The sequence below is a fragment of the Oryzias latipes genome, chromosome 12 (assembly GCF_002234675.1).
Source record: "Oryzias latipes chromosome 12, ASM223467v1".
NCBI lineage: Eukaryota > Metazoa > Chordata > Actinopteri > Beloniformes > Adrianichthyidae > Oryzias > Oryzias latipes.
In genome coordinates this window covers 11,676,979-11,701,409 of record NC_019870.2, presented here as the reverse complement: position 1 = coordinate 11,701,409, position 24,431 = coordinate 11,676,979, and the positions used below count along the sequence as shown (strand labels likewise).

At 38.4% G+C, this 24,431-nt stretch overlaps 1 protein-coding gene across 1 annotated transcript in view; it reads right to left on the bottom strand.

Annotated features, from left to right (window-relative positions):
• Positions 1-7,069: 7,069 nt before the first annotated feature.
• astn2 (astrotactin 2) overlaps positions 7,070-24,431 on the bottom strand; it is a 326,855-nt gene continuing 309,493 nt past the window's right edge. The window contains exons 21-23 of the mRNA XM_023961099.1: positions 14,257-14,357; positions 13,354-13,537; positions 7,070-9,193 (exon numbers count right to left, since the gene is read on the bottom strand). Of these exons, the coding sequence (XP_023816867.1) occupies positions 8,956-9,193; positions 13,354-13,537; positions 14,257-14,357 (523 nt within the window). The 3' untranslated portion in view covers positions 7,070-8,955. The remainder of the gene's footprint in view (positions 9,194-13,353; positions 13,538-14,256; positions 14,358-24,431) is intronic.

Genomic DNA, 24,431 nt, shown 5'->3' with positions numbered 1-24,431 from the left:
TGAATTGAATTGAATTGAATTAAAATTAACAGGAAGCCAGTGCAAGGACGAAAGAATGGGTGTAATGTGCTCATGTTTTTTGGTTCCTGTTAAAGGTCGTGCAGCAGAGTTCTGGACTAACTGCAGTCGTGAAGAGATAAAAGCGTGCATGACCTGCTCAAAAATATTAAAAGATAAAAAGGGTTTAACTTTAGATAAAAGCCGCAAATGATAACTCTATTTTAAAACGCCATTTATCCGTTTATCAAATTTAAAATCACTGTCCACGATGACGCCAATGTTGGTGACTGTGGGCCTCTCATAATGCTGAATGGGCTCCAAGTCAAGATTGCCTTTGGGTCCAAATATCATGACCTCTGTTTTTTCCTCATTAAGTTTTAAAAAGTTCTAGGCCAACCAAATTCTGACATCCCCCAGACAGTTAAGTAAGGGGCGTCAGGGGGCTGCTTCCATTATTTTTAACAATGGGCATGTACAGTTCACAGTCATCTGCATAAAAATGATATGACAAGCCATGTTTCTTAAAAAAATCAGCTAAAGGAAGCAGGTATAAAAAAAATAAAAAAGGTCCTAAAATTGAACCCTGGGGAACTCCAGAAAGTAGTGGAGTAGAGGACGAAGTGGAGTCCCCCAGCCTAACCGTGAGGAACCGCCCTGACAAGTAAAATTGAAACCAGTTTAGGGCAGTCCCCCTAACAACCACACAATATTCAAGGTGGTTTAAAAGAGTTATATGATCCACTGTGTCAAAAGCAGCAGTCAAGTGCTAAAATAGCAGAATTACCAGAGTCTGTGGTCAAAAAAGATCATTAAAAACTTTTAAAAGAGCAGACTCTGTGCTATGAGATGCCTTGTAGCCTGGCTGAAAAGTGTCTAAAATCCCACTATCATCCATAAAAGGTTGCAGCTGTGCCATCGCGCACTTTTCCAAAATTTTAGACACAAATGGCAGCTTTGAAATTGGTCGATAGTTGGATCCAGACCCGGCTTTTTAACCCTTGTGCTATCGTATGAGGTCAAGATGACCATTGACGTGTTATCCCTACCATGACAAAGGTGGATAAAGGTGGAGAGGATTTCATGTAATCAATGGAATCCAGTATGTATCACAAATCATTGAAGAAAAAAGTTCCGCGCACTGTCTTGTGGGTCTACATGACCCCACTCTTGGTGTCAAAGTGCCTAGGATAGCACAAGGGTTAAGTAGGGGTTCAACAACTGCTTTTTTTGCCAATGTTGGCACCCACCGAGATATTGTCCACCGGAAAACCATATAACACAAGGTCCAAAGTATGCCCACGGGTGTGAGTGGGACCAGTGGCATGCTGTGTTAAATTAATAGCCTCAACCAAGTCTTGAAAGTCTTTAACCATTGGCTTCAAAGGGGAGGAAACAAGCACATTCAGGTCCCCGACAACCAACAGTTTTTCATATTGAGTCAGCATATGGGCCAAAAAGTTGGAAAATTCCCCAATAAAGTTCATGTTGGGGTTAGGTGGCCTGTACACAACAGCGCATAATATTGGGTCTGCCTGCCTTAGCTCAAAGCAGCTCAGTTCAAATGAGGAGAAAGACGCAGGTGAGAAAATCTTGAGATCAAAACAGTTCTTTAGGACCATGGCTAGGCCTCCGCCACGACCTGTGGCCCGTGGAGCATTAATAAAAGTACACTCAGGGGGGTAAAAGCTCCGAAAAGGCGGCTGACTCACCGGTGTTGATCCATGTTTTTGTCTAAAACAAATCCAGTCCCTCGGACTTGAAGAAATCTTGCAAGTTCCTGATGAATCTTCTATAGAAGTTGGTAAAACCCAGAAATTGCTGCAACTTTGAGAGTTTTTGGAGGTTCCCACTGAGAGAGCGCTTCGATTTTAGAAGGGTCAGGAGAGATTCTACCTGCCTCGAGAATGTAGCCGAGGAACTGAATAGAAGAGGCATGAAATTGACATTTATCAGCCTTAACGAAAAGCTGATTCTCAAGTAATCTAGATAAGACTTGGCGAACATGATTTTCATGTTGAACCGAGTCCTGTGAGAAGATCAAAATATCATCGAGGTAGACAAAGACGAACCAATTTATGAAATCCCGGACGACGTCATTAACGAGTCTCTGGAAAACCGCGGGGGCGTTGGTAAGGCCGAAGGGCATGACCAGGTATTTGTAGTGTCCAAGGGGAGTATTAAAAGCGGTTTTCCACTCATCTCCCTCTTTCATACGGACTAAGTGGTAGGCGTTGCGTGGGTCGAGTTTTGAGAAGATTTGGGCGCCTTGAACAGAGTCAAAGACCGAACTAATGAGAGGGAGAGAGTATTTGTCTTTGACCGTAATAAGATTAAGTTCCCGAAAATCAATACAGGGCCGAAAAGTTTTGTCCTTTTTCTCCACGATGAAAAAACCTGCACCAACAGGTGAAGAAGAAGATGGGCGGATGTAACCGGAAGAGAGGGCCTCATGGATGTAAGACTCCATGGCAACCTTCTCGAGACCTGACAAATTAAACAAACGCCCTTTGGGCAAAGTGGCCCCCTGGATGAGCTCAATGGCGTAATCGTAGGGCCTGTGTGGAGGCAAAGAATTTGCCTTACATTTACTGAAGACCGCTTTGAAGTCATGATAACAAGGAGGTACCGAAGTGAGGTCAATATGTTCGGAAAGAGTGGTGTTAGGGGGAAACGTAGCGGGGATAGCAGACTGGAGGCAATTAGCGAGACAGAAAGCACTCCAGGGAACAACGCGTTGGTGGACCCAGTCAAATTGGGGATTGTGAACCTTTAGCCAGGAACAGCCTAAAACAACAGGATTTTGCGGAGAGTGCGTGATAAAGAATTGGATGTACTCGTGGTGGTTACCCGAAGAAATGAGCTGAGAAATGGGTCTACTGCGATGAGTGATAACTGAGAGATGGTGACCCCCCAACCCGGCAGCTTTAATGGGGGATTCTAAGGGTTCCGTAGGAAGCGAGAGAGATTTAACTAGATCTAAGTCAATAAGGCTTTGCTCGGCCCCAGAATCGATTAAAGCGTGAGTTTCAGTGATTGCAGATTCAAAACATAGCTTGACAGGAATACGACAAAAGTCTTTGGAAGTCCAAACGACAGACTTACCTGCCCGCGGCCTGCCGTCTAGCGGGGGGGTTCGGGAGTTTAAACGAAGTTTGCATTGGGACACCTGATGACCATGATTAACGCAGTAGTAACATAGCCCTTCTTCTCTACTCTTCTGGCGTTCTTCGGCGGACAGCTTGGAGTGGCCGATCTGCATGGGTTCCTCAGGTGGTTTGCATGGTATGACCGTAGGGAGCTCCGCTGGGTGGGCTGTGGATGGAGACAGGTTAGCAGGAGGCAGCCTACGGGGCTGAGAGCTACGTTCAAGTTTACGTTCTCTTAGGCGCGTATCAGATCGTAGAGCAGAGGAGACTAATTCTTCAAAAGATGAAGCTTCTGGCTGAGTACCCCGGTTGATCTTTAATATTGTCATATATGGATTTGTATTAAATACCTCTGAGCGTGGGATCAGACCATCCTGCCGCCACTGCTAGGATCCGGAAGTCTATTACATGGTCGCTGACAGATCGATTACCTTGCTTGAGGCTTAGCAATTGTCTGGTGGCTTCTTCCTGCTTTTCGGGCTGGTAGAAAACGAGTCAAAACTCGCCGATGAATCTTTCGAGGGGAGATGCAAAATAGGATTGACCGCCAGGAAGGCTTGGGCCCACTGCAAAGCTTTATTCCTAAGAGAATTAAGGATTAACGTTATTTTGCTGAGGTCTGAGTAGTAGAATCGAGGTGACTGTTGGACAAGGAGTTGACACTGTAACAAAACCCCCCCGCATGCCTCGACGTCACCGTGAAATGGCTCAGGTTGTAACCGGTAGTTTTCCGGGGTCGAGGCGGAAGCGGAAGTAGTCAGGTCACAGGAAGGCGGAAGTGGCGCTGAAACAGTAGAGCTGGAATGTTGCCCGGTTAGTTCTCACAAGGTTTGTGTCATACTTTCCAGACGACGAAACAAATCCTGCTGGGCGGAGGCCATTTGGGTTGAGGAGCGTGGCTGTGGTTCTCGAGAGAGACTGGAGTTCAGGATGAGTGACGTGGCTGTGGTTCTAGAGCAGGGTTCACCAACCTTTTTGAGACCGAGGGCTATTTCATGGGCACCAAGTGGTATGAAGGGCGCCACTAAAAACCTCCTAACCTCCTAGCCCCCCCCCCCCCAAAAAAAAAAAAAAAACAACACAATTTGAGGACTTCCTTTTGTGTGCCCTATTTTTATTTGCTCATTTTACACACAAAAACATGCATGAATTTTCTAGACTCGTATTACAGGGGGGGGTCAAACTCAGTTGCAGAGGGAGCCTAATTTCAAAACAGACTTTAGGTTGCAGCCGAACAAGATAAATATTTATTGAACACACTAAAGCTAAACTTTTAAACCTTTAAAACTTTAACTTAATTTTAACTTTTTAAAGATAAATGTAAATAAAAACAGACAGGAATATTAATCCTCACATTAATGGATTACTCAACCACCTCAACCTATTCTCAAAATCTTTACATTACATGAATCATAAGAATGTCCAGAAATTGTGTAATTTATTTGATCTATTTAAACTTTTGTAATAGACCCTTACTTTTAGTGATTATTTTTTAAGTTATATTTGTTTACATATTTGGGTTTTCTTTGTCTACCTTTATCTCAGAATTGATATTGTTGTCATTGACAGACATGCCGTGGTTGTTTGTTGAATATTTGCTTCAATAAAAAAATATATATATATTTTTTTTTTGGGTGCATTCCCTGCGGGCGCCACAAGGGGTGCTCGCGGGCGCACTGGCGCCCGCGGGCACAGGGTTGGTGACCCCTGTTCTAGAGAGAGGCGAGGCTGGAGTTCTTGATAAGTGGCGTGGCTGGAGCTCTTGAGGAGCACAGAGGCTGTGGCTCTTCAAGGTGGAAGGCGTCAGCGTGAGAGAAATGCTGCTGCTGCTGCTGCTGCTCGAGGTGGAATTAGACTCAGGTGACTCTCGTGGCATGAGGTAAACCTGAGGCACAGAAGACAAGACAATATTAGCGAGGTACGAGACAAGGGGAGCTCAGTGGATCTCAGTGAGACTGGCGAAGAATGCTGGAGCTGGGTCTCCTTATGAAGCAGGTGTCTAGATGAGGTGAGTAGTCACAGCTGTAAGTCAGGAGCAGCAGAGCTGGAGGGGGAGGAGTCTGACAGGCCACCATGACAATTTTTGTCTTTATGTCAACCATTTTTGGACTAATTAAAGAACTAAGAGTTTAATTATAAAACTTTTTCCTTAGCTAATAAAAAAAGAAAATTGGGAATTGTATGAATAATTAATTAAAAAAACATGATTAGAAAAATTTTAGGAATACCTGAGGGTTGTTACTATAGTGAGTGTCAGTTCTGTAACTCATATAAGCACATGCATCGATGCTTTGGGAAAAATTGTTCCAAAGCTGCACTTTAAATAAAAACACACATAAAAAGATTTGTCTTATTTAATGTGATGTTTTTGCTGTATGGATCATAAGGCGATCACAGCTAAAGTCACTACAATCAACTTTCTTCCTCTTTCTGATGCTTGAATCTCAGCAGGTGGCGAGCTCCAAAGCCAGCTAGAACCCACAAACGTCAGCATTCCTTCTAAGTTTGGCTCATTGACAAGTTTGCGGACACTTTTGTGAATAGGTCATTGTTTGTAATGAACTGGATCATAATAAGGGGTTCATTCCATGAACATACCAGAACTATCTGAGTTCTCAACATATCCCAGAGTATGGAAAGGATGTGGCGCATTTCTGGCAGAAAACACGTAGTAAACAGAAAGCTGGGGAGGGCTGTGGAAGAGATGCATCACCGGCTGCAGATTTGTTAACGAAAAGGGCTTTCTTAACTGAGTGCTATACTTTATTGATTTTTTTTTCTCACTTAACAAGTGAACATTATGTGCGAGACATAAATGATTTTCCAGTCATGAATACTATTGGTTTTGGATGTGGGTGTTTCAACATGTGTTAACATTTTCAAGTTTGAACAACAATATCCCGTCCTCGGATTTCGTCTGATGTGACGTCAGCACACCACAAAGGCAGCAATCAAGATTAAACCAGGAGGGAAAAAAAAAGAAAACAAATGTTCTGTTTACTCATACTCAATGACTGCAGCCATCATTTTTGTGGACAATTTAAACTACGTTTTTTCCCCCCAGTTCCACTGGATTACGCATGAGAGTTTTTTTTTTTATATTACTTGCTTGTTTTGAATTTTGATGCAATAATGTGGAATTGTAAGAGCTGGCAACCTCAATCCCAGTCTTCTGTTGTTTCCAGCTTTGACGGGTGGCTGTGGTGTAGAGGTTTTGCATTGGACCTCTGATTATAAGGTTGCAGGTTCACTTCCTGCTTTGTCCAAGTCAAAGTGTCCTTGGGCAAGACACTGAACCTCACATTGCTCTATGTGGTCTTGTTATCATCACCCTTCATGGTAGTTCTTAAGTCTTTAAGGTGATCACAGCTAAAGTCACTACAATCAATTTTCTTCCTCTTTCTGATGCTTGAATCTCAGCAGGTGGTGAGCTCCAAAGCTCGCCACCTAAAAATGATGTTCTTGTGGTGTTTTTCTGATGATTGAGGACAAGTATCAAGAAAGTGAAACTTAAAATGTCTTTTCTGAGTTGGCCTGTGAATTTATTCAAATTGTTGCCAATTCTGTTTGAAAAAGAACGTATTTGTGAGGTAAAAATACACAGGGCGGATCACAAACGGCGATGGGAAGGGGGGGCGGTTTCCTCTGTGCCAACGGTTCCGCCCACAACTCAGAGGCAAATATATGCATAAACTATGCCCATGAAAGAAATAACTTTTTTGTATTGTTACAAAAACAGTATAAACATAATCAACCCTTGTGCTATCCTGGGCACTTTAACATTGGGAGTTGGGTCATCTAGACCCACTAGACAGTGCGCTGAACCTTTTTTCTTCAAAGATTTGTGAACCTCACTGGTGTCCATGGATTACATGAAATCTTTCCACCTTTATCCACCTTTGTCATGGTAGGGAGAAGACGTCAATGTAAGGGTGGGGTCATCTAAGATAGCACAAGGGTTAAGGTGTGTAAATATGAACTGCAAGTTGTAAAAGGCTTTGAGAGCAGCACAAATTGGCCTTCTATTAGTGCCCACAACTCCCTCGGCAACACGTATTCAAGCGACCACTTTTAATGAAAATTTATGCCAACAAGCGCCTGTGTGCATTTTGGGTTTCGCATTCAGTGGAAAGTTGTGCCTCGTTAAAAAGGTTGATCACATTGGAGGAACAGAAGAAACGGGAGCTAGGCTTTTATCTCAAAACAGGATGAAAAATTTAATGCAATGAGAGAGGACAAAGAATCCACTTAAGCCTGAACTCATTGTGTAATTTGTAATGATGAAGTGACGTAATGATATCTTCAACAAAAATGTATTTTCATTATTTTGGGAAACAAAATATGATTAATTATAAGCACTCTATTACTATCACTTATGATCTTCTTTAAATACCATTATAACCTGTAAAAAAAAGAATAGTCTTTTTTTCAGATGTTTTTAATATTTCACATTCTTCAGAAAAAAACAAAATTACACATTAATACAGATATCTTTTTATACAATTCAAATTTACAATATAACAGAATTAATGACATGACAAATTGAAAAAAAAAGGCATTGTTTTTCTTTCGTAAAACAATATTCATGGCTTCAAAGATATCATCATCTGACTGAAAGAATTAGAGGATGCCATTGGATCTATCACAGAATTGTTTAGAGATTTTTTAGACCGCTTCACTCACCTGAAGATTTTTCCCCTTAGTTCTGCCATTCGATCCTGCTTTTCTTTTATTTACACATAAATATGAGAATCTATGAAATCATTTTTCAAAGTCAAGACGTTTTAAAGCAAAGCAGCAGGAGTTCGGATTTGCAACGCTGCCCGAAAAGTATGAATAATTTTGGGGGGCACTGTAGATCAAATGTATTAGCACTGATGGTAAGTGGTACTTTAATGGGAAAAAGATCATGTTTTCATAGAATGTTCTGCATTGGTACTGTGTATTACAGGGATCAGTTGTCATCTGGTGACATCTTTTTTTTATTTGCATATAAAAATCCATAATTTGCACTTATTTTCAGTGCTGCAGAATTATTGATGTATTGAAAAGGAGTTTGTGTTCAGCTTCACCTGGACTTTGAAAAAGATATTTATTAGGTCCTTATACTTCCAGTTGTACTCACTGCATTGTAAAACCTATAAAAATGATAATAACATTTTTTTTCTCTTTTTGGTTCTGAAATAAAAGCTTAAATATTAATTATTTGAGTGCCTTGTTTTTACATATTTTTCCCATGTTGTCAAGTTTCCTTCTATCAACCTTGCTACTAAGCAAACTTTTGCCATTTTCACTTTTAAACAATAAATCTCCCATAATGTCAATAAAACTAACTTTATTTTTTTTAACATTTTTTATACAAGTAGCAAAGGCAAAGAAGTTCTAACACTGATATTTCCTTTTTTCCCCGCTTTCTTTGTCTCAATAAGCAAAGCACCAAAAAGGAACTACGACATTACATTCAAAGTATTGAGGCCAACTCATATTCTCTTGGCTAAATGATATTTTACATGTTCATAGCGCACCTTCTTTTTGATATGTGCAATCACTGGCATTTAGCAGTTGAGAAATGTACCCCTCTCTGTGTTGCTCTGGTCTTTGAATCAGGCCGCACAAAACCGTTTTTTTTTTTCTCTTTTTTTTGGTAGCTCCAATTTAATGTCCAGTAAAATCAAGTTATCTTATCTTTCAAATTTGTCCTGGCACAAGTCATGTGAGACTCTTGCTTTCAGATCATTCCTGGAGAGGTTCATCATCCTTGACGTGCAAAAAACAAAGGAGTCGCACCGCTTGTCTCTGAGCTCCTGCCTCATCGGAGTTTGGTGTTACTGTATGTGTTGCGCTGTACAGAAATAAGTTTTTCCATGCACATGGTGTGACCGTCATGTAAAGAGCCGTGCCACGTGTTGCTCGGAGGTTGATCCTCTTCACTTCGACAGTAGACGTACGCCATGGTGTCCGTGCGGCTCTGGATGTAGGTGCTGCTCAGGAGAGAGCGACAGTAGAGGCTGATCTTCTCGACCCTGCGGAGTATGAGACTTGCTTTTCTGTTGAGGAAGATAAATGAAAAAGTATATTAAATAACTTTTTATTTGAGGGTTTTTAACTCCTTATTTGAGTACTTTCATTAGATTTCATGTTCATGCAGCCCAAAAGTCAAAACTGAGAAGAAAAAAAACATAAATACACAGCTAAGTTACAAATTAATTCCAGCTGCAAGATGAACTTATTTTATATACCGGTATTTAGAGAGTAATTTCTAAATATATGAACACTTTTGGCCCATTAAGACCGCACGTTCAACTACCTAGGTGGGAATTCCCTCAAAAAAGAAAGAGTTTTGTTTAGTTTTGTCTGCCTTTATTTTTCACTCTTGACAGCTGACCACCCGCAGTTACAAAAGCTGCACGTTTGGTGGCGGTACTGCTGAAAACAGGCACCAAACAGTAGGGAAAAAAAAACAACAACAAAGAAAAGCAAATACAGAGCTATTATATCTGACTATTATCAACATGCATCTGGATTCCGTCACAAATCCACATTTCACCGCCCTAACTTTCATCCAGACCAGAGTTTACTTGCTGTGGCATGAACCAAACAGCACCAAAGTGCTTCTGAAAAGCTGCTAAGGAAATATATGAAAGACGGTGCAGGCACCAAATAATGAAGTCTCTGCCATCAGACTAGGACACTGTTCATACCAATCCTCCACCTAAAGTTCCCAAATTTAACACAAATCCGAAAGTTTCCCCATGTTGCAGTTCATTTAAAGACCACTGGAGGCAGGTTGTAGAAGGGAGCAATTCTATACTGACTCCCAAGTTAGAGAATCCAACAATCAACCCATAACCTCATGCCTCAACATGAAGATTAATTATTTTTAGGTTGACCAAAGCTTCAAACTTTGCTTCATCCATCATTAAGTTGGGTGAATTATACTGATCAATGTGTCCCACCTCAGGCAAAATCCAACTGGTGACATCAGAGATTGTTGGTGTATATGTCTCAGTTCATACCAAAGACTCTGAAACTTGGTATCCAATGTTTTCCAGCTATACCATGTTGAATTAAGGGGGATGAACCACCAAATGGTTGCTAAGCACAGCTTTGATGCTAGGTCCTTCTCTGTCAGATTTCAGACATCAACTGCAAAAACTGAATATGTATGCGGTGCTCACACTGGACAAGATTCTGTTGAGTTTCAATTGAGTTTCAATGTTAAGTCAATGTACAGACACGATCTAAGGTCCTGCGGCACAATTCGAGTGTCAGGTGTGGCAGCCTGGCAGCAGCACGATTTAAGCATTGGGGTGCGATTTGACCATCAGACACAATTCTTGTTAAGACCATTTTTCTTACCCCCTCGGTGGATCTTTTATTTTTATTTTTTGCTTATTTAAAGAAAATCTGTTAATATGGTAAGAATTGTTTACTTATTTTAAGGAGCCTGATTTAGCAGTGTGGAAAGATGTAGTATCATCTAGACAACAACAAAACATTTTTTATATATTATGAGGCTTTGACTAAAAAAAAAAAGAGTGGTTCTACAATTTGGTATGACATTAGAAATGCCAAAAGGTGAACGATATGCCGAATTCTAAAAACCTCAAGGGAAAAAAAACATACAATAACATTTTTTGTAAATAGTGTGTAAGAACTAATAAAGCAACTAAAAGAGTTGCTGGATTTCTTTTGAGTTTTGTTTTTGCTTGTTGTAGGCAGGAGCTTGTATCAACTCTACGATGTTTCCATGCAAAAAGGTAATGCTGAAAAATAAGTAAAGTCTAGAAGAAAATGGGAATTAAATACAAAGGTGACAGTTTTGAGAAGTTGTCACCCAGTGGAACTCAGTTTGTAAGTGTCCTGGTCTAAATGTGCCCTTAAAGAGATAATTTATCAGATGTTAGCTATATTTTTCATATCTCTTTGGTGGTATTGTTTCACAACATGCTTATTTTTAGCTGCTACAGGTATTAAACACAAAAGTCCCACTCCGATCATCTTTTGATCTATTGTAAAAGCGTTCCCAGTCTTTTAGTTGTAGTTATCCTGTTTTAAGCTAAAATCAAAAACCGATTTCAATTTCTAGGACATAGTTTCTGCAGAGATGTTTACTCACCTTCCCCTCCTCGTTACTAAAAGCTATAGCAGGGAGTTTGTAGCCTGACCGGTGTATTTTCCACATCACAAATACGCTACTTTTTCACAGTGATTTTTCTTTTGTCTGCTCCTGATTTACAATGATTTGAATAGATAAACACTCAGAAATGCAATTTTGAGCTTCATTTTATTTATACATCTCCTTCACCATCAGAAAATGGCACGAGAACATGTTAAAAACACCAAGAACACAGTTTTCACCGGAGTGTCTTTAAAACAAAAATGCACTAAAACACATTCTTGTTTTTTTTTTTAAAAAGTTGGAAATCTCAAATAAATCTGGCAAAAAATCCACAAAGAAAAGAACTAAATTCAATTTACGTTGAAAAGTTGTGTCTGCTTAGCATCAACATCTGCCTTTAGTTAGGCAAGGAGTACAGGCATCCTTTTTACTTATTGCCAGCCATAGGTGGCGGGGGTGGGGGGTGGGAGGGCATTTTTCTCATTTCCCTTAAATTCTTATGTCTGAAACAACAGAATGCCAAACACATTATCAGGGCAAGCTTGGAACCGCATGAACTAAGAACAGATTAAACCCATTTCAAATAACTGATGACACAGAAGCTACTAAAATAAAGAACACATTTCAGGACTGTTTCCTTTTAACTGCTTCCCCTCGGGAAGCAACTGCATCAAGTGAGATTTACACATATTCTTTGTAACAACATCTTAAGTAACTAATTACAGCACAAATGGAGCTTTACATTAACTCAATCCAGAGCTAAAAACAACTCAGGGGGGACTGATTCACAGATGTAGGAAAAGAGCTCCGGACAATAAAAAAAAAAAAAAGAAGAAGCGTTCCCAAATCACGAAGAAGGCACGTGTGTTTGAGTAAACAACTATGGTGGACATGTGGGAATCTCCTGGGATTGTCGGCTCCTGGAGGAGTGCTGACTGCGCTGACGTTCCTCCTGGCCATCCGGCTACCTTTTAAAAGGCACCACCAATAGAGCTTGCTTGTAAATTACCACAAAGAAGTGCAACCCTGCCAACTTCAGGCAGTAAATAATCCACACTCGCTCATCCAAAAGCCAAAGCCCCCCCCCCACTGCCCACTGCACACACATGTTCTCACCCTCTTGAAGTTGCCCACACGCAAACACACTTGCACAAACATACCAACTCCAAAGTTGAGATAGCCAACCTGTGCCTCCTACCCCCCTTCACCAATCAGAAAGAAGGATAACCATCTAAAAGACCTAAATTATTCCTCTATTATTATATTATTTATAGCTTCAAAGCTATAGCTTCCAGGCAGTGGGGGTGGACAAAACAAAACACTGGGCTGTAACTCAAGACCTTGTGTTGCTATCATCAGTCCCGGAGCAACTGCCTTCTAAGACTCACATGCACGAATGTTTTTGTTTTAAAAATTTTTCTCAAATCATTGTTTATACTTCCTTCTTCACAGTTTTCTTAGTCTGTCAGCCTCCTCTTGTTCTACGGGTGCTGTGATGTCTGACAGTCCGTTCAGACTACTAACGGGGTGTCCCTGCAAACGGGGGTCACAGGTGAGCGAATGTCAGGGTGGTATAGAATTGCTGCCTTTAAACATGTTTTTTTCTTTTTTTTTATGAGAAGGGAGAGGAAATGGAGCTGGAAGTAAAGCTCGCTGTAGCTTAGTATCACGTTTACTGTTTGGCTTGGCTGTCAAACGCTGTTTTGGCATTGCCGTGGTGATGTAACCCCAGAATTTTTAATAGTGACCTCGCTCACTTCCTTTCCAGTGGAAGGTCTTTTAGAAAAGTGTGTGTTGTGCAATAGGGATACTGCTCAAAAGTGGCGGTGCTGAGGAGGGAACATGATGCCAAGAGAAATGGCTGAGTGATCTGAGTCTGGCACTGCTAGCTTAGTCTGCTTTGGCTGCTGTTATGTAAGAAACTTCAGGGTGATTGTAACTGGTCCTAAACAACAGAACGTCATCAAACATAATGATCAGAACACTCCATAGCAGCAAACTCAAAAATAAAAACAGAGCTACCCACCAAAACCTTTCTCCAATAGAGGCACTTTCTAGTCCTGCAGTTTAAAACTAAGTTCTTACCTGGGCCCAAGCTCATCCTCACTTCGCCACACAAAGTCTCCAAACTTCTCATAGTGGGAATTGTAGTGATGCTGCACTCTGTATAAAAGTGGAGGTGAAATCTCCATCAACATATTGTAGGCCATCTGCTGCTCCTTGCCACTGGTATAGCCGTTATACAGGTTGTACACCCTATCTGCCAGTTCTGCAAAGAAGAAAAACAGACAGCACAGCAAGCAGTTAAGGTAAATACCAATTCTATCTACAAGAACAACCCTCTTGATCCATTGCATTTAAAATGTATAGCATAGGATGAAAACACGTGCACAAGGGGACGGGCCTCGAAAAGAAAGAGAAAAAAAACACCTTGAAAACTATTTAAAAATACTGTTACAAATTTTTACAATTCTTTAAGTCTTGTATTTGTATCACATCTCTTATCCAAGAAAACAGTTAGCATTAGTGTTACATGACTGCAGTTTGTCCATGGTAGCCTGGTTTTAAGAATTCCAGCAATAAAAAAATAAATAAAATTAAACGTGTAAAAATCCAACCCCTCCAAAAAGAAAAACAAAAAGTGCTTCTCCAGCTTTTCAGATTTGTTGTCCTGATAAATCTTTTTTGTGCACGTGTATTTATGCTACTTTTCAAAGATGTCACAAAGTGAGAGGGGCTCTTTCCTTCAACAATACTTTAGGTTTATGGACCACTATATGCTTGTGTTCACTGTGTACAGCATAAAAACGAACCATATGTGAATCCTGAGCTCTTTTTTTAAAGTTTCCTCTAGAATTTTCCCCCCTTACAGTTAGCAGATAAATTTGATACACTAAGGTCTGTTTTGAATCAAGACTGTGCAATAAAAGCAGAAACTTAGGTATGGGTTTGGACCTGTGTGGCATAAAACTGTAAAGTGCGGAATACCTTCTGCACGAGTGTCATCCACCAACGGACACGATGTGCGCACTGAGACAAAGCTTGACTCAGAGTGGCTGCCTCTGTTGTCCACTGCATAGAGAGTAAATCTGAAAATGATTCACAGCAAAGATGACTAATTAACAGCGGAAATAACAATCTATTGTTAACACATGTGAAAGACTGAATCAGACAGGACAAAGCATTAAAACAATCTGTATTTCATGACCAGCACTTTAGCAATTCAAACTACTTCTAGTGACTTCTTCAGTGTTTAATCTATCATAACTATAAGCTTAAATGTTCAAAAGGAATCATTGTTAAAATAATAATCTAAATGGATAACGTTAAATATATCGAAACAACATACAACCATAACCCAATGCATAAAAAATAAAATTGCAATGTGTTTCTTTAAACTACAAAAATATACACTGATACTACGATCACATCAACCTCTGCAATACATGTTCAAGAAGCCACTTTCAATGAAAAGTCTATGAAAATGTTCATAAACAGTCATTTTGGGCTTCCGCGTTCAAAACTCTCACATTCAATTGAACTAAATTACAATTTCTGTGTCTCAAATAGAGAAATTCACTCATCATCTCACTAGATATTGGATCAAACAAACACATAATTAAATGGAAACAAGTGTAGTAATACAAGTTTATACAAAAATTTCAGGCTCTAAATAGAAACCGTATGGCCATTAAATGCAAAGTTAAACCAGGTCAAACTTTGACCAATCAGGGACTTGTATTGAGTATGGATGTGTGGATTGTGTTCCTTTTAACTCAATGAAGGGCCAACCCTTTGAAAACTGATCATAAAGGAGAAATTGATAATTGTGGTTTTTGCCCAGCCGGAATTAATTTACGCCAAGTCCTTTTATATATTGGAATAGAGCTAGGAAAGAAAAAAGGCTAGAGCAAGACTTGCAAGATTTGCATTGCTTCAACATTTCAAACCAAGCCTCTTCCAACTGAAGATGGCGGACATGTGCTAGTAAATAGTAGAAAAAGAAAAATGATCTCCTCGCTGGTTGTCTAGTGGGAACACGATGTGCTAAATGCGTGTTCAAGAACGTGCAAAATGAGCATTTTTAAAAGTGGCTGAAATGCCCAATGTGTTCGCAGCTTAACAGTTCAAAGAAAGCAACTGACAAACATAGGTATCCTATATTCCCGTTTGAGGCTAATGCCCCAAACAGGAAGTAACCAGTTGATGCGAGTGAAACACACATACCTTATTACCAGTTTTTCAGAAAAGAAGGGAGGAAGGGTAACATTTACTAACAAGAAGATGCTAATCAGAGGAAGGTCTGTGTGAGTGCAAACATTAGAGAAACTAATGTATCTATAAAATAATGAAATTAATGCTTTGATCATTTAAGACATTGTTGTTTTTTTGGTAGTAGGGGTAGCATTTTTCCAAAAAATAATTTGGCACATCCAAATCATGAATCAAGTAGGACTCTTCTAAAGTATGTTTAAATTTCCTGTTAATGTACAAAAGCTGTAAAACAAAGAAATTCAAATCTTCAAAATCTAAGGCTAAAAAGTTGGTGTGCCAGTTAAACTATAAAATCCTTACAGATATCTCAGCAGTCACATATGCAAGTTTTCCAGAGACGCTTAAATGTTGTGAAACCCACACCAGTTACTCAAGAGAAATGTAAGCTGATCATTTTTGGTGGATTTATTGATTATATGCTACTTGAACCACGCTCAGAGCAGAATGTTGTAATAGAACGCTTTAGAATTAGAAGAGAATGCTCACATCGATTCAGATGCCTTTGCTGTCACATTATATTTTTCAGAGCTGACCCTCAGCCTCCCCAGGGTGGGCAATTCCGGACCTTTAGGGCCAGTATGTCTGCATGTTTTCCAGATATCATTACCTTACAGCTGATTATCTGGATCAGGTGTGTCCAGGGCAATTAGAACAAAACTGAGCACCCACCCTTGGCCAGGACAATGTGATGCAGTTACGCCAACAAGAATGAAAGTAATATGATAAAACGATCCAAAAAAATTCTGTGTGTTTGTATATAGTTTTCTAATTATAATGTACAGTGTCTGCACATCCTCAACTGCCTGCATTTGCCTAAAAATGTAATTGGATTTGTATCGTAGGTGTGATTTTATTTAGAAATTAAATAATCACTGTGTCTCAGATCATTTAAAATGCTAACATAACATGGACAAATTATAAAAAAACAAACAAAAAAAAACAATGAAAAAGTGGTCAGATATCCCAGTTATTTATCCCAGTTATTTACCTGTATTTCAGATTATTAACATCAGCACCATAATGTCAAGAGAAAAAGCAGCAAGGTGGCATCTGGTCTGACTCCAAGAACTCCAAAAGGACAAAGTTCCTCTTTTTGAAAATGCCAAACATAGGAATGTTTTGGGTTTAGAATGTACGACCATCAATTCAGATCCCACAAGACATTCAAGGAGCAAATGAGACGCACAGACAAAACCTAAAGCATCTCAGGTAGTGTAGGACCACACAGTGAGAAACAAAAACCAAAAAAAAAAAGAAAAAAATGACCTTTACATGTCCTTTTGAAAATATCAGTCTGTCTAGTTCTGAAAATAACAAAAATGAACAAGAAGGAAGTGGTCATACTGCATCTAAAAAAAAAAAAAAAGAGAGAGAAAAAGAGAAACAAGCAGTGGAGCCAATACCATCAATACACCATTGTTTGTGCTGTCTTGATGATGCTTGCTTTCTTTGTGGCATGACTCACCTTTTGGCACAACACTAAAGACCCTTTCAGACATGAAATCATTACTGTTGTTTGCATTTCAGATATACAAGTTTGGCTTGGTGTCTGGCTGAGAATCCAGGTAACTTTCAGTAAAGGTCATGGGGTTAATTTTTTGAGGTTCGATCCTGTAACAGCAAATTCTTCTCAGATCTGACCCCAATAGACGGAAGAAAAGTCGGTTAATCTGTGATTATGACATATTTACAATAGTATTTTACTTTGTTCCACAACCAAGGTGAGTAACAATTCCATTTCCATTCGATGTACAGTAAGCAAATTCACTCATTGGTTTAAGTCATTATCTCTTCACAGATCTTCTTTAGTTGTAAACACCTAAATAAATGCCACATAGAAAACAAAATGAAATACAAAAGAATGAATGCTTAGAATAGCCCTTTGTGCTGAAATAAAGCCCAAGCTAAAATTTGTGCAGAACCCGTCCATCTAGTCCGCATTTTATTAAATCTTTTAGGAAATTGAAAATGCAAAAAATTACTAAGTCAAACAAGGAGAATCTTTTTAACAAAATGTTTTTGTTTCATCTCACAATCCGGGCACAAAAAAGGGTTTGGCAATCATGGCGTGCAGCATTGTATTGAGAACATGTGTGGCACAGCTTAGCCATGTGTCATTGTGAAGGGCTTCAACTGTGTTTGCACCTCACCTCGGTCTGTTATATAAACTAGTTTGGAGAAAGATTTATCAGGACTGTATTTTTATTGAACCTAAACTGTAGCAGGTCTGTTGATTTTGGCCATTTTGCACATTGAATGGTCTGAGAATGTTTTAAATCCTCAGTATACTAGATGAAATTGTTGTGGCATCAGGTAGCAGCTGTTGAGCATCCACTTGAACAACTCTGAAGTAAATGCCAGTGGTAGTTTTAATATTGTTTAATTGGGAATGTAGTTCTGAGATCTTAAAGCTCCCAGCCTCTAACCTTAGAGATGAGGCAATTGGCAGTGATGCAGATACTTTTTGTCTCAACTTAAAAATTACAAAGCTTATAGGAATGTAATGATTAATCAACAGAATAGATTCATTAATTTAAAATCCTACGATCCAACCAGATTGATCTGTCCGAGGCAAGTTGTTAATTAAATCAAAAGTAAAATGTGAATGCATTTGCTATTAATTCTTGTTTACTTACAAACATTTAATTTACACTTGATTATCTTGCAAAAAATACAAGGGAATCTTTCTCTGCACTGTTCAGTACCAGGGTATTTATCTCAGTCACACTGGTTGAACTTTTGGCTGAAAAACTTTTGGCCTGGATCCATTTTAGGTCAGAGAATCGTATCAAATCAGATTGTTCAAAATGAACCAATATTGAATATGAGTCGTATCATCAACCACAAATTATGATATGAATCAATTCAAATGAATCGTTACGCTCCTAAAAGCTTAAGTATGCAAATCTGTTTCTTCCAGAAACCTGTTTTGTCTTTAACTAATTCGTTCTTATGACAAATAATTAAATGGAAGTTGGATGTGAAAAGTCTAATATTTAAAGACTTTAGACTGTAAAAAGAACATTATTTTGAGGTTTACTGTTACAATACGGGGTTATGTAGCTTCAGACACACAAGGTGTATATTTGTATAAACTCCTATATCCTGTATATTCTTTGCCGAGAAGGAAAGGAGTGAATTGTGAAGATTGGAGAGAGTAAGCACAAGTAAAGAAAAGGGGGATCCGTTAGAAGTGAGAGTTCAAAAAGGAATTCCGTTGAGACAACTGTGTTATAATATTGGGTTTATATAAATAAAATGTAATTTAATTTAATTGAACGGTCAAAATCAATCAGTTACGAATCCATTGCAGTTGTTGTTACACTAGGGCTCTATAATATTACATACATTTTATTGTATGAATTATAATTTTCTATAGAAAGAATGAATCTGGTAAGAAGCATGTAATAACTTGGAGAGCTGCAGTTTTATATATTTTCTTTTTGCATTTAGGTGTTGTTTGTGCTGAAAGGGGGGGGATTGAAAAAACCTTGTTTTGATTCACATGCAATAGTTTTCTCACTGGAGAGGAAGTTTTCAAAAAGTTAATACAATATTGAGAAATCTGCATTGGTTGAGCAAAAATCTTCAACTTTCAGCAGTTTCACCACAAAGTTACCACTGTAAAAACAACTGAATGGCCCATGAAACAAAGTGAGAAAACCCACAAAACTTGTATTGCATTACAGCGCTCCAAAAAGGTTTGGAAATAAAAAACAATAAAGAAATTAAGATATTATCCTTTGTGCTATAGCTGTTTCTTTCTTAACCCTGTTGCATTGGATGTCTTTTGCAATTTGTTTCAGCGCCATCAAACGATTGTTTTGGTTGTAACATAACCTGTTTGGACATTGCTTGCATAGTTTGTCTGGTCTTGTTATTCAGCAGGGTAGATGTGGTATTCCCCAAGAACCTCAAAAAAGAAGCACAAGCCTTGCTGGCTCCTCTGCCCAGCAAAACAATGATGGCATGTCACAGTCACACTGTTTAAATTATGTGGCCCCATAACTTACAAATGGATACAATGAGGTAGGAACAAGAAGATGACAAAGCAAAAGCTTCATAAAAACACTTGAAGTTTTTCATGGGACGTTTTTTTTTTTTTTTTTTTTTTTTTTTTTTGGGGCCACAGGATTGCTTTTTTTTTTCTTTCAGAATCAACATTGCAACTTTTGAGACTTTTGTGTATGGTTGAAAACCTTTCTTTAAGCATTGTAGGGGGATATTATATAAAGAATGACCATCAAATATAATATGCACTGTTTGCCTCATGACTAATTACCATCTCTTTTCATTTGAATAATAAAGCCATGGCTAAAAGTCTTCCAAAGTCATTTGGAGAATTGTAAGAAGGAATAAAATAATAAAATAGGGGATGAGGTTTGAAGAAAAATCCTTAATGATATATAATCTAGGACAAAAGAAACTCTACAAATTGAGTTCAAAATCTCTTTGGATAAGCATTGTTCTTTTATAGTTAGGGAGTTTGTTTTTTTAATGACGTTCATATTTCAAATCCAGCTATGTTTCCTTGTGTGATAACACATTGTCTGACTATTGTTTATTGTCTTTTTTGATTACTTGGCTTGGAAATATTGATCATAGAATATGCAAAACCTATAAATGAACTAGGATTTCTGAGTTTTCTTTCATAAAATGGTCCATTTAAGACACTAGTTTGGTGAAAGTTTTTTGTCAAAAATAAAAAAAAATAATTAGAAAGGAAACAAAAAAGAATTAATAGTATTTGAAAAAAAATAATGATGCATGAGAGAGAAAATTTATTTGAGAACTCGAGAATTAAAAAAAATCTATCAATTCTGTCTTTTGGCAGTGAAAGCTATCTCTATTTCTGAGGCTGGTGGTGCTTGTCCATAGTTTTAAAAGCACTGAAATTAATGAATGGCAACTAATTTCCCTTAATTGGTTTTAAACAAAAGAAAGACGTCAGAATAAGAGATGACAGGAGAAAAAGCTCAGAATCAGCACAAGATAAAGAGCATATTATGGAAAGTGCTGCTAAGAGAGGATTGTATTTTTTCACGGCTGGCGAACTTTGGACAGTAGGGGATGTATTTTCCATGACATCAGAATTTGGACCAACATCTGTTGAGCCACTCCATAAATCATTTAAAGCCACATAATTGTTTGTCATTGGCTGAAGAATCTGTGTCAGCTCAGTGTCTCATGACTTTGAAATCCTCAGATATAAGTGGCACTGCACTGTCATCATAGCTCAAAATAAATCGGATTTGCTTTGAATTGGAAAACAAATCCTGAGCTTTAAATACCTTCGCTTGTAAGTATCACACAGATAGATTCACATTTTCCAGACAATCCAAAATTCCAAAAATTCATTCACTTTGACTTAAACAACATTTACAGAAATAAATCATTCTTCTGAAATATCGACTCAAATGAACCACTCAAAAGTCTGCTTGCTCTAAAGTATTTGTGGTCCTGTTGACCCGATGTGAAAGCAGGACCACAAATACTTCTGTAAACACATGCTTCTGTGGGACTCTTTTGTGTTTATATTTCCAAATAAAAACGAACTGATCAACAGCTTACACATAGGTTTTGTGGCATGCATAGCTAAACAAATCCATGCAGACTGTCACGCTCATCTTAGCTTCTCAATGAAAAAAAAAAGTCTCTCCTTGTAGTAAAAGAAAGAAAATATTGCACGCTGTTACTGTTTTCCAAATTAAGATGCCAGTAAAAATCTAATTAAATCAGTTTGTTTTTTACTCCCTTTTTTATTCTGCTAGCTGGTTTGAAGTTTCATATCAGATTACAATTTTAATTGCTAACAGGTCGTCAACAGGGACAGGCTGTAAAATGCTGTTTTTACTTTAATTTATGTACTTAACCCTTGTGCTATCTTAGATGACCCCACCCTTACATTGACATGTTCTCCCTACCATGACAAAGGTGGATAAAGGTGGAAAGATTTCATGTAATCCATGGACACCAGTGAGGTTCACAAATCATTGAAGAGAAAAGGTTCAGTGCACTGTCTAGTGGGTCTAGATGACCCAATTCCCAATGTCAAAGTGCCTAGGATAGCACAAGGGTTACGCCTTGTGTGGCGTTAAGACTTTTGTTACACGGTCAGTGCTTGTGGGTCTGGTGAACCCGCAGAATATCGGGGTTTTAAAACAACTAAATCCCATTTTTAGATCCCATTTTAAACTAATGTGACACTATTTCTTTTTTACTGAAATGTAAAAAAGAGAGAGAATAGGTTATAATAAATTGGATTTAGTGGACAAAAACCCATTCACAAATTCAGCCCCAACACCCTAAGTAATATAAATGTGTAAGGTGGCATACAGTTTAGTCATTGAAAATGTGTTTGTTCTTCACAGAAAATGAGCATTAGACAATGAAATTTAGATGTACAAAGATAATTAATTCTTTCATTTTTCTTCTGTCAAAAATGAAAAAGGGTCCCAGAAAGCAGATTACTATAAGAGAGTTATGTACATATTTTGACCTGTTCCTATCATTTATTTATTTTGTGACGGTACTTTTTCTCAAAATCAAATAGCCAAAAACTGTCAAAGCTGTTTGTTTTTAATTTGACAACAAAAAAGGAAATTTAAGGCATCCCTTCATCATTCATGATGATAGCACAAGGGTTAACCCTTGTGCTATCCTAGGCACTTTGACATTGGGAGTTGGGTCATCTAGACCCACTAGACAGTGCTCTGAAGCTTTTTTCTTCAATGATTTGTGATCTTCACTGGTGTCCATGGATTACATGAAATCTTTCCACCTTTATCCACCTTTGTCATGGTGGGGGGAACATGTCAATGCAAGGGTGGGGTCATCTAAGATAGCACAAGGGTTACATGAAGAGTGATACATTTTATGTCACCCCAATACTGCTCTGGACAAGATTTAGAAAAAAAGGTAAAATAGGAAATCAAAATTAAAAACATTTTTGGATAGCCTATTGTTTTCTTTTTGAACAAACCTTTCTAGGTTTGATTTTTAAAGCAAAGGTATACACAGTGACGCTTCATCTGCTTTTGGTAATCAGTACATGAACAGAGGAATCTCTCTCATCAGAAAACTCAGGGGGAAATTTCAGGGTAACAAATTCTCAGGGATGTGCAAAATGGGGACTGGTTTGAGCTTTTCACCATTCAGTTTAAAGACCCATTCTGATGCAAATTGTGTTTTTGGTATTTTTCCCATGATGAGGGATGGTTAAAATACTGAGTATTCTTTTACTCAAACTGCTGTGAATCTCAAGCAAGCAACAAAACATTGATTGAAAAAGCTTGTAGCTTTGTGCTCCGTCTAGCTATAATGCATTCACTTGTAGACATCTGAGCTGGCATTTACCTCAAAACTGTTTATGGCAGGGGAACTTCAATATTGCTCACCATTTACGCTGAATCAGTAGTGTTAGGTTGGGAGTGTGAGGGGCTGTAAGCTAGTGAGAGAGTATGTGAAGAGAAGGATGATGGGAAGTCAGGCTTGCTCTGTCCCGACAGTCCTGCCCACAACTCAGAGGTAAATTTCCAAAGAACTCCTGCCGCTCTGCAGAAACTATGTCCAAGAAAAACGGGCTAAAAACGGCTAAATTATAACTAAAAAACCACTGGGTACGATCCCAGATCAAAAGATGATTGGAGTAAGACTTTTGACAAAATAAGAAGAATGAATGAACTTAACTAGAAGCAAATACCTTGAGATCACTTTTGTTTTTATTTGAACAAAGTAAAAATAGATCAAAAGATAATCAGAGTGAGTCTTCAACACTGGCCTGGGTATTAATAGTATCCTATTATAAACATTAAAACAGAAAGAGTGCTTACTTATACAATATTTTCTTCTGTAAACTGTTTTCTATTTAGACTTTCTTTTTGAGCAACCCTTTTTACTTCTTCGTCTGACTAGTAAAATCTTGTAGCCAGCACTTTGACCTCAAATCAAGTTTTTGGAATAAATAGGATGTCCTATTCTTGTGTTTTTGTAGGTTACTGATGGTGTTCTTGCCATCTGAAGCTAGGCTGAAATAATACAGTGTATTTATATGAACAGTAATAATACATGTCTGTTCATATATTTAGGCATCAGTGGGAGTCAGTGTGAGGACAGCAGTTTTCTGGTGAAACTTGACCTCCGTCTGACTTGAGACTTCAGGGCAGCAGCTGTTTTGTGTTTTCATATAGTTCCTTGAGATGTGTAAATCCAGGCAGGTGCTACTGGCACACCAACAGACACGAACCAATCAAAACAAAACAAACTGGGCTGAGGGTGAATCAAGAATTCAAGTTGGCAAAAACATGCGGATGATCGTGAAGGAATTTTAGACAAACTTGTCTTTGTCTGAACACCTGAGGTGTCTGGATAGTCTTCCTTAAATGGTCTGAAATAACAAAAAAAAGCAGCAGAGGGTGGAGTTAAAAGATGAGGAGGAGCTGGAACTGACAAGCTGATACAAAACTCAGGACAGTGAAAACTGTAAAATAATTATAAAATGTAACACAAAATTTGTACATTCATAGCTTTTCTCTCATTTTCCAAAAATTAAATACCTATCAAATGTTGTTTAACTCATTGTAATGAATTTTTAAGGCAGTAACATCTTTTCTAAGAATAAGTAGAATTACAGATGACATGTTTTAAGGCTCTAAATCCCCTCAGACATTTACACTTTTCTCTGTTGTTTAAACTCTCAAAGTTCAAACCTTTATAGAAAAAATAAGTTTAATTTTACTCAAATCTTTGATCGAAGATTTGGCTAGAATTAGAGCATTGAATGTACAGGAGATGTGGCAGGAGAGAGATTGACTGACAAGATTTCCAGCCAATCAGGATGCAGAATTCAGTGCACTGCAAAAAAAAAAAAAAGCAAAATTGCACTGGAA